Genomic DNA, 16,958 nt, shown 5'->3' on the forward strand with positions numbered 1-16,958 from the left:
GTTCCCATGATTTGAACTCCTGTCAAGCAAGCTGTTTTCTGACCTGCTGTCTTACACAGTTCAGTAAATTCTTACTTAGAAATGAGACATTATAATTGCATTTTATTTTGATACTTAAAATTTTTCACTTTCTTGAAAGGTAGATTTGCTTCGAACTAGAAGAGTGGCAACCATGCCAAGCAAAATAATGCTTCATGCTTGTCCTTTGTCCAAATGTAGCACTTTAAGACTTTTATGTCCTCAAATATCACTTTGTCTGTGATAAGTTAAAAGCATGACTAGGAAATGGCATCTCAAAGATAATATTTTAAGTCCTTGCAATTATCCAGTATTAAGAATGCAAATCCTTGTTATTCCCTAAGGTGCCTCCTTATGCAAAATTTTTTTAGCATTTCCTTTGAAATAGCACTGAAGTAGGAAACCTGGAAATGGCCATATTTAACTCCCTTTTTAAAATGTTAAATTCTCTGTGTTTGAACTCTTGATAGATGATCTATGTGCATTTGTGACAGGTGCCCAAGAGACAAACATAAATATTATCAGGTTGTTTTTCGGTTGTTTTGAATCAATTAAAATCTTGTTTGCACAGTGCTAGCCATAGATGTTTGGAAGTAAAAATAGGGAGTATGTACTGTCTGCTCTACTCCATGTACTTAAGCCAATCAAGGCCTTTTTCTCCTTGAATGTTAGAAAGGAAAATGAAGGTTAAGTGGATATACAAATAAATATGTAATAGAGTGGTGTATTATTAGAAGTACCTTTGTGAAAACTGGGAAAGAATCCCCCAACCCCCAAACCCACAGGTAGTTCTGGGAGAAAGGATGGAGGAGCCCTGTGGAGCATGAGGGAGCTGCCAGCCCCTCGTGGCTCTAATTCTGGTGGAGAGAGCACTGCTCTGCTCCCAGGGGTGTTCCTCCACACTGGGTTGGATTACCCACGTTTAAATTTTGACCAAGGAACTTTGACTCAGGCAGCCTGGCACAGGGCTTTGCCATTTGTTTCTGGGCAAAGAGGGTTATTTGCACATGCCCAGGAAAGCAGGGGTTCAGTCCCAACTCTTCCCTCCCTAATAAGCTCCCAGCCTTGCTTGCAGAAGGAATGAGCAGCAGTGATGCTGCAATCCAGAGTTTTCCAAGGGAATATAAGGAGAAATTGGATGGCCTTAACTTCAGAGCTTATGAATTGATTAAAGCAGAAGCTGAAGCAGTGCCCTGTGCTGTAAATCACTTGTGCCACCTAGTGAAACGTTAATGCCAGCTGCAAAACAACCTGATTTTGAAGGAGATGCTGCTCCTTATGTACAAACATCTAAAATACAGGCTTGTGGGAATAAATAACATTTTATTGTCTTTTGATTAAGTACCTCAATGGCACTTCAAAGAATTTAGGGGTATTTTTACAGCCGTTTCACACAACAGCATCTTCAGTGTGATGAGGTGGGTGTGCTTGGAATCGAAATGGTTTCAGGTACATTTTACCCTCTTTAGACAGTGGTTCCTTTGTCTGGATGGTTGTGCTGTAATAATCCTGCCGTTCAAAGTGCAAGATATTTATCTGCAGTTTTTCCCTGACAGTGACGAAGAATTTAAGTGAGAGAAGAGGAGGGAAATCCTCAGAAATGTCTCCAGTGCCCATGAGGTCAATTGGCCAAACCACGAAAGCCCATCAGCATCAACAGAACAGAATGAGTCAAGTTCTTCAGGTGCCAACTGTGAATTTGTACCCCAGCAGGAAAAAGGGGCTGACGAAGGAACATGTCACATTCAGTGAGTATCCAGTTTGAGATGGGAGTAAATAGGACAGAGGAGCTGTTTGTAGCTGGGTGCTTTATGTGAGATACCACTGTGCTTAATTTCATTAATTCACTTTAAAATAACTGGTACATATTACTGTGTTTTAAGAGAGCATGCTGTCTGCTTAGTCATTTGCACAGTGTTAAAGAACTTTTCTTAAAACAGTTAGCAGTGAGGTGCTGTCTCCAAATACACTCTTGCTTAATGAAGTCTAATATATTTAGGTGAAATCACTGAAACAAATCACATTTAATATTTTAACCTATGGGACACCATTTTAACAACAAATTATATTATGGTCAAACAGAGCAACATATATTATTAATTGCTCCTAGTAAATGTTATTTTTTTCTGTCTCTAACTTTGCTAATTGCAAACCAGTATATTATGTATTGAAAAGCTTTTAACCTATTTACACAACTGTTGTATTATTTAAAAGCCACAGTTCTGGGTTATTAAATAGTTAGCTGCAGTCAGTAAATGATATGAAATGATTTTATGGTACATTGTGCATCAATATCCTTTAAAATATCTCTGGAAAACAGTATATTGCAGCACATAAAATACTGTTTCCAGTTAGTATTTATTTCAGGTCTCCTCTGGAAAGCCCATGCAGTTTGAAATGTTCCAGGAACTTTGCTCAGAGATGTTTCTTCATTCCCAGGTTTTGTTCCGTGTTGATCTAACAAATTATTGACAACTTGAATTAACTCCTCAGCGCTGTGTTCTCTGCAAGGTGGTTCTGAGGGTGAGCAAGAAATACCAAATCCTCAGTGGGTTTTGCTAAACTGGCCAGGCTGTGGGTGGTGCCCACGAGTGTTGACTTGAGAACTCCTACTTGTGAAGATCCTGAGCTGAGCTGTTGGCTGTGACACACGTGGCTTTTAACACAGTCCCAACAGTGCACTGGGCAAGGATTCCCTCCAAGCTTTATCCTTCACACAGTTTTTTTGTTACCCAGTCCTTTGCCAAAACCACAACCAGTGTCTCCGTTGCAATGGTTCCTGTTAGGACCTGGATGTTTCAACACACTGCAGATGAGCAGCCAGCAGTGGCCACAGCTGCTCTGATCTAAATTTAAATTTAAATGGAGACTGCCTCCACATGCAGAATCCTCTGAGCATCTGCTCCTCTCTTTGCTGAATACTCTGATTGTTCAACATGGTGTTATTTGTAGTTTAAAGAGACAGCAATAACTCAAAAGAAGACAGTATCAGTAACTGGTTCCATTGTTTTCACAGGTACAGGCTCCCCACAGAAGTCATTAAGCTTGTCTGAGGAAGGAAGTAGTAAGAAACAAACAGATGACACCATGTCCATGGCATCTTCTTTGCACTCCAGCCCTCCTGCTTCTCCTCAGGGCTCCCCACGCAAAGGTAGGTGAGCTGTGGGGATGGTCCTGCTGTGTGTGACCCCAGGAGCTCCAGCCTGGGCTGAACTGAAACCAGGGTGGGCAGTGGCAGCAGTATTTGTTGATAATGGCATGTAAGAGCAACAGTAGTTTAGAATATTCATGTCAAGAATAGAATCGTGTCTTTCTATGAGTAGACATGATTTTCCAGTGTATTTATGTGTTTTGGCCATGAAAGTCACTTATTATTTAAAAAAGGGAACAATTGTTTCCTTAAAATATTGCCTAAGTGCTTCTGACAGAATTCCCAAAAGTGCTGACACCTGCCATCATGTCAGTTCAGATTTGGGTGGCCACTTAAAAAGATGGGATTCACAAACCTGGGGATTTCTGGAAGATGACAGTGTTGCACAGAAACTGCAGCTGTTGAGACAACTCCTGGTCTTGCCCAAGGTAGCTGGAATATCAGGTGATGAGATGGAGCTGGAGATAGAATGGTGTCCTAGTTCTCCAGGGCCCGTGGTTTAGGTTGCTGCAGAAGTAGTGGATCCACCTAAATCCTCGAGTTGCTGTTCATGTTTTTTGTTCTTGTGCACAGGGCTTTGTTTACATCCCTGTCTCTCATGATGCCCTGAGAATCCCTTTATTTTTGATGTCTTCGTCTTAAAAGACCTGCATCACTTCATCATTAGTCAACCTTGGATGGGAATTCATTTGAAATCTCTTAAGAGCTCTCAGTAGTCAGCCCAGGTGGTCGGTGTTGGATGGTGTAAGGCCTCTCTCCCTCCCTTCTGTGCTGCTTTGACTCACTGACAGCCCAAAGCCCCCGCGTTGGCATGGCATGGCATGGGGACTGCTGCATCTCCTCGCCCTTTTCAGGGGGAGATCAGGCTGGTCCATCCACTTCTGCCTTCACAAGACCCTGTTGCCTTTAGGAGAATGCCACTGATTTTACTTAAACACAGCATACCTATAAAAAGCTTTAATTACTTGGGTTGCAAAGCCTTGCTCCACTGAGGCTTCTGAGCATCGCTTATAAACTTGTTATTTTTGTTAGCTTTTCATCTGGTTCTTTGAAAATAATGTTTTGTTTCTTTGGGATTATTTCTTTAATTCAACTTGATTTTGGCATATTTTTAGCACTGATGTAATTTGATGGAGGTGATCTGTACCTTGTGTGTGTTGTGCTAACAGCTCATTGATCTAAAATTAGGTGCTTCACAGACAGCTGAAAGACATAATTTTAGGCATGAACACATTCCACTTAATCTTAGATTTCGTTTTCTTTTGAGCTATTACCCAAGTGATATGCAAATAGGATTGAAGAAAAAAGGGTTTAAAATTAGGGTGTTATTTTTGTTGTTATTTCTCTCGTCACTTACCAGCACCTGCCTGTGTCTGCTTCCTTGTAGTTGGCAACACTCAGAGGTCGGATAACTGCAGTCAGATGAACCTCTCTGGCTCTTCCTCCTCGCTGGCCAGCGAGACCAGCAACAAGACCAGTGGCCAGCGCAGCTACGGAATAGGTGGGGCTTATTTACAAAAGAAAATTCGGATGATTTGCCAAGGCAGAGACAGTTCTGAGAGAAGCACAAAGGCAGACAGAGAGGATAAGAGTGGAGAGGCAGAAGCTGAGTGTGAGCCCCCAAAAATAAAGGGATCACGGTTCAGAAGACTTAGGGAAAGAAGCTTCTCCAGGGAAAGGAAACCTTTTGCTGCGAAAAGGGAAGCAGAGCACACTGAAGCCTCAGAAAGGAGTGAAAACCAAAAGGACAAGGACAGTGATGCTCTCAGTATCTATAGCAACAGCAGTCTGTACACAACTCCCTGCCTGTGCACCAAGTCTAGAAGGAGGAGAAAGACCTTATGATTTGTTTTTAAAAGAAAGACTGATGTCCACGTTCTGTCAGATATCCTGAGTTTGTCTAAGTTATTTCAGCATTATCCATTTACATGTTTAAGCTGTTTAATGTTCTTCCCTTCCAGATATTTGTGTCAGTTCTTTATAGTTAATCACCCTTACAGTGCAGTGAAGACAATAATGTGAAGTTAGAAAATCAAGGAACAGGTACAGTGGCAGTTCAGTTACTTAGTGTGTCACAAATGCCAATGAAACAGTAAGTTCTGCAACGATTTCCTAATTAGACAGTCCCTAATATGATGTAAATCAAATGCTCACTTCTAGCACTGGTGTGTATTTGCATTGGTCACATCCTCTGCTGACCTTTTCAGCCCAGCAAACACTTGCCTTGAGTCTGTTTATACATATGTGCTGTTATTTAATGGCCCAACTTTCAGATAGTGTTCATCTCTTTAATGAAGAGGAGCCCTTTAGTTCTCCAGATCTTTGAAGTTCTTGAAAAACACTGTCTTAAAATTAAGACACACTGAGAGCATTTCATACTGCAGTACAATTGTGTAAATTTAAAGAGTCTCTTGAAAATGTAAAGAATATGAAATACTAGTTATTGTCAAAGGAAAGGAAACGGAAATTTAATCTTAAAAATGCTGCTCCTAATGACATTTTTCCATTCATAAGGTTCAGTCCTATAGTTTGATAATATTGATATTTAATGCTCATATTTGCTCTTAAAACCCTACAGCAGTGATCAAAGTTAAGCTGTGAAGTCTCTCAAATTATGAGCTCTATGCTCAGGGGCAAGTATGCCAGTGGCTCCAGATGCCATATTATATTATCTCTGATTTTTTTATGGACTTAAGGGCATCAGTCTTCTGTGTTTGGTTGTGTGTATCACTGGCATGGCTTTTACACTGCCTGGTCATTTCACATTTTCACCTAATGGATGTAAATATGTGGCAGCCCAGCTCAAAGGCACATGTGCAGGAATTTAGGGAAAAAAAAAAGCTTATCTGAGGTGTTGGATATATAGGGCTATATACATTATTTGAGTTGGAGATAAGTTATTTGTGGGTAAGGGTAGGCCAAGCAGAAAAAAAGACATTATAGATTCTGCTCTGAAGCTTGTGGGGTCTTCAACTGTTCCCATTCAGTGGGAACAGCACTGGAGTCTGGTCCAGCTCTTGCCAAAGTTGTATTTCCTGCCTTTGCCTCCTTCTCTGTTAGTTTTGGAGCAGATAATAAAACTGAAAAGGACCATATGGCTAATCCCTGGGTGCTAATTGCTGGCTTTTACCTTAGTCAGCGTCTCCTCCTCCACTGCCAAAATCTTTCCTGAGTCTTGCACGGCAGCAGGGCAGAGGGACAGTGGGAAGTGTGCTGTGTTTATACCAGAGGAGTCAGCAGGGTTGGAAAGATTGGCCCCCTCACTACTGATCCTGGTTAGGTAGGTTTAAGCTGCTGCTCTGGAGAGTGGTGGAGTTGCAGGTGGGTTGTTGGTGTCGCTGGACTTGCATCAGTAAATAAATTGGTGCTGACAGATACTTAAAGCTTCAGTACCTAAAATCCTCAGTGGACTGACTGTGTGCAAAGAGGGTGGTTTCTCTTCTAAATACCCGTGCTGTAATGCACGTGTCAAAACTTTGTTGCCATACCTACAAACTTGAGTTGCTCTTTGACCAAGGTGTCCTCTCCCCTCCTTAGGCTACGCCCTCATCCCTTCCACTAAATCCGACAACTTCTCCGACTCCAGTCACAGCGAGATCTCGTCCCGCTCCAGCATCGTGAGCAACTGCTCCGTGGATTCCATGTCAGCAGCACTGCAGGACGAGAGGGGCTTGTCCCAGTCCCTCATCGTGGTGGATTCCAGCGGGGCAGAGAGGAAGGAGCATCCCCAGCCGCTGGTGGATTATGGCCAGCCCTGCCCAGGGTGAGGTGCTGCTGGTTTGGGTTGGCCTTGGGGTGACGAAGGTTTGGCCAGGATGCAGCTCTGCTCTCCACCAGGGTTGTTAAGCTCTTGCTGGAAGCTGGAGAACTGGCTGCTCTGTGTGAGCCTGTTTTCCTAAGAAGCTTACAGTATCACTTGAGGAGACAAGAGCGTGTTCCCATCGTTGGGGTTCAGCTGGACATCTCTTGCTGGAGACTGCAAATGTGTTAAAAGCCAGGATGATACTTAGCAAATTAGTGTCGTGGTGAGAGACAGCAAAAGAACAACAGGAAATTATCAATTCTCTCTGAGTCAGCAGTGCCAGTCACTTACCATGCTCTAATGTGATTTTTAAGGATTTTTCTAATTACCATTTGTTGCTTAGGCAAACTGGAAGCTTTCTGCCCCTGACTTCCCGAGAGTTTCCACACAGGAGCTCTTGTTCCTTTGGTGCAGTGAGAATCTGTGCTGAAATGATGCTTTGAACTGGAAGTTTTTGGTTTTGTCTTACTAGATGTAAAGCCTCGATCCATAGGATTTAATATGTCTTAATGTATCTTGGGATAGCATTTCCTGTCCTCGGATGTCATGGATTCAAATACATGAGAGATGCTCCTTAATATTTCTAATTTTTCCAGCTCACAGAATCACAGAAGGGTTGGGGCCGAAAGGGACCTTAAAGATCATCTTGATCCAACCCCCTAAAATGGGCAGGGACATCTTCCACTAGCCCAGATTGCTCCAAGCCCTATCCAACCTGGCCTTGAACACTTCCAGGGGTGGAAATAAATGAGTAATTCCGTTTATTTCATAAGGTGAAAATGGGAATTTAAAGATGTGCTTCATTAAAAAAAATACCTCACTTTTCTGAAAGGCATAACACACACTGAGTTCACATCTTGTGGTTGTTCCTTTATTCCCTAGTTTCAGTGGGTTTTGGAGGGAAGAAAGTGGGTTTTATCCTAGAACTTATAAAGTTGAAAAGCAAGGAAAAAAACCACCTTGTTTGCACATATCTTAGAAACATTCCTTGATTTCACAATGTGTCAGTAAACTGCTGAGGGAGGGTGTTGAATTTTAATGTGCTGCCCATGCATTTGTTAACACACCCAGAAATAGTTAAGAGACTTGAATAATGTCTAGCAATCATATCTTCATGTATTCCAAATTCATGCAAACTTGGCTTTATTTTTACCCCCTTAATTATGCACTGAGAGCTATTAGAGCTTTCAACAGACATTTCTTGAAAAAAGAAATTTTGGACTTTGCTTTTCAGAATCTGTCGCTCCAGATCATTCCCACAAATGTTATTTATGTCCAATATTTCCTAATGTTCTTGAAATATAACTGCCTCCACTCTGTCTAAACAACTTGATGTTGCTGCCTGTGAAGGGTTTGGGTTTTATTCTAAATATTTATTTTTAGTTTATAAATTTAAAGAAAAAGGTGGCAGCAGCATGAAAGAAAGAGGCAGTTGCTCCTCTGCTTTCTGTCAGGCACTGTCTTGCTGTTGTTGGTAAAGCTTCTGTGGACCAGATTTATGGATCTGGGGTCAAGCCTGGAAATGCATGTTGCAAACTTATTATTCCTTGCTGCCTGTGCAGTGATGAGTTGGGAGTAGCAGTGTCTCCTGTCAGTGCTCCTGTGTGCCTTGACCTTGCTGCTCACCTGGTCCAAACCCACAGCTGCCTTTCAGACCAGGTGATGGTCTCTGAGTACATCACTCTTATTTTAAAAGCTCACAAGTGGTTTTTCCCGGTTTCTGTTGTTTTCAAATGCAGCTGGTCAATCACCAGGCCTGCCCTGATCAGAGGGATGGCTTTCACCTCCTCCATGAGCAGCGAGGAGATCTCCCACGAGCACATCACGGTGGAGGCAGCAGACAGCGGCCGGGGCAGCTGGACTTCGTGCTCCAGTAGTTCTCATGACAACTTCCAGAACATCCCCAACCAGAAGAGCTGGGATCTCCTCAACTCTTACCGTCACACCCAGCTGGACGGACCTATAGCTGAAGTGGATCCCACAAACTGTTACTCTGAGGAGGGTTATTTGTATTCCAAAGCCAACAGGCAGTCGAAAGCCAGCGTGGAGCTCGATCAGTCCCGGCAGAGCTGGGCCTCCTCCAGCTCCCTGTCAGACACCTACGAGACAAACTATGGGACAATTAAGCGCAGGGGGCTGGAGAACTCCCCGGCCGAGCAGACGGAGGTTTTGGACTCTAAACCAGGCGCTGATACAACTTACAAAACTGTTACTTCCAGTACAGAAAAAGGCCTGATAGGTAAGCCAAGCCAACAGCTTATGGAAGCTGCTACATCTGTTTTTCATTTTGATATTAAGTTGTTAAGAAATGACATCAGCAGGTCTGGGGCTGTCTGGCATGTTAAATTCAGCTTCTCCTGTGGTTGCAGTCAGAACACTACAGACACTGTGTTTTCAAGCCACCATTACAAATTTAGAGACAATGAACGAGCATACTTCCCCATCACTCTGTGGGGCTGAGGGAGAGCTGTCTTCAGGAAGATGTCAGGCAGTTCCTCTCTGTAGTGTGGCTTTTTGCTTTTTTTTGGAAGTGTACTCATCACTGTAGATGTTCCCCTGACAAGGAGCAGTGATCCCATGCTCCTTATGATACAGGCTTCCCAGGAATCCAGAGGGAAGAGCATGGCTGCTGAGTGCTGTGGAGCTCACCTGCCCCTCTGGGGCAGCTTTCATCCACAGGGCTTTGGTCTCTGGAAGCTCAAGGGCAAAGCAGATTCCTTTCCTGCCTTTGCTATTTTAAGCTGCCATTTATTTGATTATACAGCTGCAGTTTGGCTAAGTATGAAAGGAGAAAAACTTAAAACTTTCAGATATGCATAGTTCTATCAAACGAGATGTTCTACCCCTGGCCTAGTGAGCTCAGCAGCCAAAACTAAAGGAACTGTGTTAGCAACAAGATAAAACGTGGAATGCAAAGCTTTCTAAGACTGTGAGTCAAGGGTGCAGCTGACATGCAGTTTAATTACTGACTGGATTGCTGGAGGGGTTTGTGTTATCAAAGGTAATTGCCTCAACAAACATGGCAGGTAGGGCGGAGGTCTTGGATTGTGTTCCTCCTCCTTGGCTTTGGAGAAGAACTCGTGGTGGAGCCTTGCAGGAAACGTGCTCCCAGCTCAGTGCTGTGCCTGGGCTCTGCCCTCACAGCCTGCCAGAGCTGCTCCTGGCCCATTTCAGGAGATGGCATGTCCAGTGTGCAGGACACACTGTCTTTGCTCACAGCTCTTTGCTGCCTTTTTCATTCCGTGTCCGCTCCCCCTGTGCTGGTGAGGAGCCCTTGGCACGTGTGTGTCTGCTTGAGGAAAGATCTGATACAGACAATTCCCTGTTTGCAGATGCAGATCTGTGAGCTGTTCACCATCACACAATATGCCAAAGATATTTTCACTTTATTTCACCGTTTGTGAAATGTTATGAACTGGAACTTGACAGAGGGACACGTTATTCTTTCGTTACTGCAGTAGACTAAAGGGCAGCTCTAGAGAGCCTGAAGCTTTCTCCTTTGAAGAACATACCCACCCTCATCAACCCTCCTGCAAATCCAGCCAAGACTGAAGGTTGAGGGTCTGCTCAGAGTGTCCAGCCCTTCCCTTCCCCTACTTTCTCATAGAGACCCCCTTCAGTGCTAGTTCAATGAAAATAAATCCTGTAATTCAACAGTATAAATCTCTTCCTGTACCCATGTGTCTGCTAAACCCCAGACTGACTGAATTTGGTTTGGGTTATTTTACTGCCAGCCCAAGTATGAACTGAGACCTTCAGCCATGAACCAGCTGATACCAAAACCTGGAATCTCACAAGTCTACAACACAATAGGAAATATACTCCTTTATTTTTCATCCCTTCCCATTCTTCTAAGATAAGAAACTATTACAGTTGCTGAAATAAATTAAAATAATGAATGTGCACTGTTTAAAATGGATCCACAGGAAGAATGCAAATTCACTCAACTAACAGACTTTAAAAAATTATCCTGGCTTGGAAACTCTCCTGTTGCAACATGTCCATGGAAAGAGCCCAATTTAACATGCACATGAGCCCCAGACCTGGGCTGGGAGGGAGGGGAGGCAACTTGAGAAAATTTAAATTTTGGTTTGAGAGCCTTTGGGACCTGAGCAGGGCTGGAAGGGAGAAGATGAATGATGTGGCATGGACATAGCAAATAGGTATTATTGACTGGAGCCTTTTCATGACTGCACAAGGTGTAATGCAGCCTTTCCAAAGGCTGTTTCCATGACTGTTCCAGGTTGTTTCTTACTTGTAAACAGACAATATAGTTTTAAGATAAGGGTACAGAAGAAAACAAAGCCAAAAAAAAAAAAGACATTAAAAGTGTGGATGGGATAAGCCATTATTAACTGTTGGAAAAGCTAAAATAATGAATGCAGGCTCAATGTACCTTTTGCCTCACAGGAGCAGTTTTATGTACTACTGGCTTTTTTTATTCCCATAGCATAGCTGTATGGTTTCATGTCTTTATACACATCAGTTGATACAGTGATATTTTATTCTAATTAGTTTCTGTTAAGCCACTGACCTCTGTTTTGGTGATGGAGTGGATGTTGGAAGTCAACCAGCAGTTCTTGCTGTGCAAAGTGACCTGGGGCCAGTTGCCTTACTTGCTTGTGTTTCAGTTCCCCAGCCTGTAGCAGTGGCAGCAGACGTGGCTGTGCTGGCTCTCCATCCCCAGAGAACTCTGCAACACCCTGGGGTGCAGTGGGGCTGCAGGAGTGGGGATTTACCCTGGGGTGCAGTGGGGCTGTAGGAGTGGGGACCCACCCCGGGGTGCAGTGGGGCTGTAGGAGTGGGGACTCACCCTGGGGTGCAGTGGGGCTGCAGGAGTGGGGACTCACCCTGGGGTGCAGTGGGGCTGCAGGAGTGGGGACTCTAATGACAGCTGTTAATTGCAGTCTGAATGCAGAGAAGCCTATAGTCCTGTTCCCACTCAATTGGCATCTCACCTCAGGAGTTCTTGGGTTCTTTTGCTACTCTGACTTCTTAAAATAAGCAGAAAGCAGAAATGAAAGCACAAGTACCTGCTGCTGTCGTTATAACCGGTGTTTCCGCATTTGCGTTTTGTTATCAGTTTCTGTTTTGCCATTGTAACATTTCATGATTTTTTAACGTTTTGTTTCCTTTGTTTTCTTCTTTAACATTTCCATTGCTTATTTCTTGTGCCAGTGTACTGTGTCACCTCACCTAAGAAGGACGATAGGTATAGGGAGCCACCGCCCACCCCTCCGGGATATATGGGGATTTCTTTAGCGGACATAAAGGAAGGATCGCCCCACCACCCACACCTCAAACCTCCAGACTATAGTGTGGCAGTGCAGAGGTCAAAGATGCTGCACAGTGACCTCTCTAGACTTCCAGCAGCTCCTCTGGGTGGTGACTGTCTCTCCTCGAGGATGCCCCAGTGGCACGGCCGGCAGCCGTCCAGCCCCAAACTAGCAGATATGCCTGACGCAGATAGTGAAGAGGATGGTATGTGCAACACCTCAACTGCTGGGGAATCTGGGCTCACAACCACCTTCTGGGCTTTCTCTTGGGTCATTCTTGGAGATTAAAACTCGATTAATCTCGGAATATACAGGAGTGTTTGCATGGCTGCGTGCACATGCACAGCTGTGTATATCATGCACGGCTGGGTGCATGTATATACAGGTTTAAATGAAAAGGAATGCCTTCCCTTCAGAAAAGCATGTTGGCACTGAACAGATTCTAAATTATATATAAATAAATATATATATATATATAAATATACATATAAGATCTTCCAAAGTACAACTGAGACACTTCAGAGCATGGACATGTCATTTTATTTTTTTTTTTTCTTTAAAATTTGTCCCCTCTCAAACAGTGAAGGGACACTGACAGGCTACAAATTACATGTGGAAAAACTCCAGCCTCTCTGGATTGATTAAGTGATGTCCCAGTGGTTTAGGCTGGCATCAGGATGATGTCCTGAGTGATTTGGATTTGGTGAACTCCTTTCATTCATGTGTGCTGGTGTTGAGCTGCCTTATGCCTCAACAGATATTTTTGGAGATCAAGTTTAAAAATACTGAACAAAATAATAGTGAACTTCTGTTCTTTTGAAAAGTGCATTTGATGAAACCTGGGTTCTCTGCCCAACTTGACCTGACAGTGTCTCTTCCAGTTCAGTTTTTTTATGACCTTGTTTGAAGCAACAGCCAGTGCTGCCAAGCACAGCATCTATGGGGTGACCAAAATGTGAGAGGGTTTTCTGATAAAGACTGCTCTTAAATTGTGTCAAAACTAACTTCAGGGCAGGGGAATTTCTGCTTAATTGTTTATTTATATGCTGATTTGCTTTTAATGCCTGTGCACCGATGTGATCTCTCTGTACCCTTTGATAGTGAACTCATTTTTTATTAGAATGTTTGATCATTTCCTTCCATTTCAGTCTGGTTTAAAATGAGCCTGGATTTAGATTAAAACAATTTCTGATGCAAAATGATCGTATCTTGACCCTTTAAAATATCTGAACAGTATTTAACATATATATTAGTACCACAGTTCAAACTTACAGTAAACATAAAATTGCCCAGCATTACTTCAGTTGTGTTTTTGATGTAAAAATAAGGAAGCAATTGCTTCAAACATTTTAATCCAAATTTTTCTAAGCTAAATTTAACCATACACTTTTAGAGACACCTACTTTACTATTTTTAAAGTGCTTGGTTAATTTTATTTGGGATAAAATGCTCACTGCATGGGAATTTGCTGGCTTTTCTCCCAAATCCGTAGCTTTTGGCCTGTTAGGAGCTGCATGCTGGTAATTCTTGGAGGATCTGGGATTTTGTGTTTTGCAGTATGTCTTTATCGTGTGGTGATCACACCTCAGACTGCAGAAGCTGTGGCTGCCCCATCCCTGAGAGTGTCCAAGGCCAGGTTGGACAGGGCTTGGAGCAACCTGGGCTAGTGGAAGGTGTCCCTGCCCATGGCAGGGGGTTGGAATAGGATTCTATAAGGTCCCTTCCAACCCAAGCCATTCTGTGATTGAGGATTTGATAAATGGTGCTGTGGAACATGCAGTGATCAGTGATAAAGACAGTGAGAACACGCTGCTGAAGGGGTGGAGTCGTCCCAGACCCACTGTGGTCACGTCACTGGGGGCTGCTCTGTGGGCACTGCTGCAATGACTGACCCTGTCTCTTCTCTTGTTTTGCAGAAGATGAACAAGTGTCAGCAGTTTAAGCGCTGGGCTGTTTGTGTGAACCACTCTCAGCCCGAGGGATGTGGGGACAAGGACCTCGTGGTTCTGTTAGCGACCGCTAACGACTTGCTGCTACTGACCTCAGACCTTTGCCCCTGTCCTGGACGAGATGGAACGGGTTGGATTCTCCTCTCTACACCCTCCTTCCCTCTGCCACCCCCTAAGCAAGCTCTTTCTGCCTGGGAAATAGGAAGTCACATTCCAGGAGTGTGCTGACTGCCCGGATACCAGCACTGGTACCCAGAGATGGACCGAGCTTGGGGCATGGGGAGGACCAGTTGTCACCACCACTTGAAACTCAAAAGCATTCTTCTGTATGATACCATGTAATCCTTTGGTAGTTTTCCATTGTCCTTATTTTCTACATGACCATTAGAAATCTGAGAGTGTTATTTTATGAACTTCGAAAAAAAAAATTATATCAAAATGTCAGCAAAAGCAAAGGACATTGCTGAAGTATCTGAAAATAATTTATTAATTTAAATCTTTTTTTTAAATGGGAATTTCCTTTTATTTGTGTTGGGAGTGCTCTGGTTGGCTAATATAAATGTTTAGTCAATGTGACGGTAAATTAGCTACACATCCACTGTTGTGCTCTCAAAATAAACACAGAAAACTACAAGTGGGCCATTACCAGGTGCAGAAATCCATGGATTTTAGTGGGTTTAGATTTAATATAAATAGAGCCCAAAGCCCTGCAGAGCAGGGGGTGTCAGGCCCTGCTCCCCTCCCACGTGGACCCAGCAGAAACCTCCTGCCCTCCAAGGATTTCTGGAATTATTGTAGCTGCCAGCCAACTAAGGCAACAGTTGGTGCTCTCCTCCCCTGTGAAGGAACCTTTGCAACGAGGAAGCTCTTGGGGAGCATTTTGGGGGGGTCTGAAGCTTTCCCAAAAGAGCTTTACCCAGGTTTTGCCCTGCGGAGTTCAACATGCAAAACGTGTTCTAAAAACCAAAACTCAGCCGTGTGTTGTGGGTTCTTTAAGATCATCCCACACGTCCTGGCCTTTTCCCAGAGTTGCACAGGATTTAGGTACAAAGGTTATCTTTGGGGAAAAAAAAAAAAAAGAATTATAAATCACCTACATTTCACAGTAAAATTTGTGAAACTGAGTATTAAATGGCATAATGCTTATATAAGAGCATAATGCATTTTATGATGGGTTAAAAAACCCTATGGTTTTTTAAATACAGATGATCTCAAACCATTTTATTTTAAATCCTAGTTAAAAATCCTGGTGGTGTTGATGTCAAAGAGAGTTTGACTTACAGCCAGCCAGTATTAACCCATGATACTCTAGTTTGACTGTGGTCAAAAAAATTGCTTCTTTGATTTTGCTTTTAGCCAGCCAGAGCTCAGAGGGGTAGAACTGGAAATACCTGCAGGTTCTTTTCCTTCTTTTTCTTTTTTTCTTTCTCTTTTTTCCTTTCTTTTTTTTCTTTCTTTTTTCTTTCTTTTTTCTTTCCCTTTTTTGGTTCTTTTTTGGTTCTTTTTTTGGTTCTTTTTTTGGTTCTTTTTTTGTTTCCTTTTTGTTTCCTTTTTGTTTCCTTTTTGTTTCCTTTTTGTTTCCTTTTTGTTTCCTTTTTGTTTCCTTTTTGTTTCCTTTTTGTTTCCTTTTTGTTTCCTTTTTGTTTCTTTTTTGTTTCTTTTTTGTTTCTTTTTTGTTTCTTTTTTGTTTCCTTTTTGTTTCTTTTTTGTTTCTTTTTTGTTTCTTTTTTGTTTCTTTTTTGTTTCTTTTTTGTTTCTTTTTTGTTTCTTTTTTGTTTCTTTTTTGTTTCTTTTTTTGTTTCTTTTTTGTTTCCTTTTGTTTCCTTTTTCTTCTTTTCTCTTCCTTTCTCTCTCTTTCTTTCTGCACATGGCACCCCATTCTAGTGTTAAAATCAGACATGAATGTGTGAATATGTATTTAAACATTTAATTGTAAATCTTTGTTGTGATGTTTACAGCCTAAGCTAGAAAGATGATGTTTGTCATTTTTACAGTGCCTCAAAACTGATTTCTATATCCATAGTCGTGAAGAGCTTTAAGGGTTTTTTTTTTAACCTGTATGTGTGCAGGGGTGCGAGGTGAATGCAACACTTTTGGAAAATGCCACAAGTACCAAAAACAGCCCAAAGCCTTTGATGTGCTTTCCCCATAGCAGCTTGGGGCTGGTGCAGCCAGGTGGGCGTGTGTGACCCAGGCTGTGTCTGCACTGGGAGCAGTGCCAGGTCCAACATCACCTGGAATGTCCCTGTACGGATCGGAATTGGGGAGGTGGAAATGAACAGTGATGCTGAGGAGGGCATGCCTAATTTAGAGCTGATTGGTTGGCTGTATGACTTTTTGGCACAAGTATCCGAGAAGCAAATGACTGGAAAAAATATATTAAAGTCCACTTGAGGTATAGAATAATGAATGCATTTTGCTTTTTCGGGGCCTTAATGAATATAATGAACCTGCCCAGGCCTTAATGACTAAAGATTAATGCAAGTGTCAAAGCAATGCAGGGCAGAGCAAGTGTTTCCAGCACATGGAATATTGATAATAGAGCTGTTAAGCTGCTGTTTCTGTGGGATGTAAATCCAGGCCTGAGCCATCCCACTGTCAGCACATGGAAACAACAGGCTGCGTGTTCCGTCAGGAAATGGTCTGCCTTGTGCCAGGTAAATCAAACCACACGGTTCCACGGCCTCCAGGGGGTGAGCTGAGCCGATTTCAGCCTGTTGAACAAAAGTGTCAGGGATGGGGGCTGCTAGAGTGGCTTCCTT

The 16,958-nt window shown here is 42.9% G+C and overlaps 1 protein-coding gene across 1 annotated transcript in view; it reads left to right on the forward strand.

The window, feature by feature from the left end:
- The window catches only part of RAPGEF6 (Rap guanine nucleotide exchange factor 6), a 115,134-nt gene extending 99,484 nt beyond the window's left edge, over positions 1-15,650 (forward strand). Inside the window, exons 27-33 of the mRNA XM_029962944.1 lie at positions 1,575-1,766; positions 3,035-3,169; positions 4,557-4,670; positions 6,707-6,932; positions 8,711-9,210; positions 12,150-12,452; positions 14,164-15,650. Of these exons, the coding sequence (XP_029818804.1) occupies positions 1,575-1,766; positions 3,035-3,169; positions 4,557-4,670; positions 6,707-6,932; positions 8,711-9,210; positions 12,150-12,452; positions 14,164-14,189 (1,496 nt within the window). The 3' untranslated portion in view covers positions 14,190-15,650. The remainder of the gene's footprint in view (positions 1-1,574; positions 1,767-3,034; positions 3,170-4,556; positions 4,671-6,706; positions 6,933-8,710; positions 9,211-12,149; positions 12,453-14,163) is intronic.
- Positions 15,651-16,958: the final 1,308 nt, after the last annotated feature.

Source organism: Manacus vitellinus, unplaced genomic scaffold (genome assembly GCF_001715985.3).
Source record: "Manacus vitellinus isolate BGI_N305 unplaced genomic scaffold, ASM171598v3 scaffold_51_pilon, whole genome shotgun sequence".
NCBI lineage: Eukaryota > Metazoa > Chordata > Aves > Passeriformes > Pipridae > Manacus > Manacus vitellinus.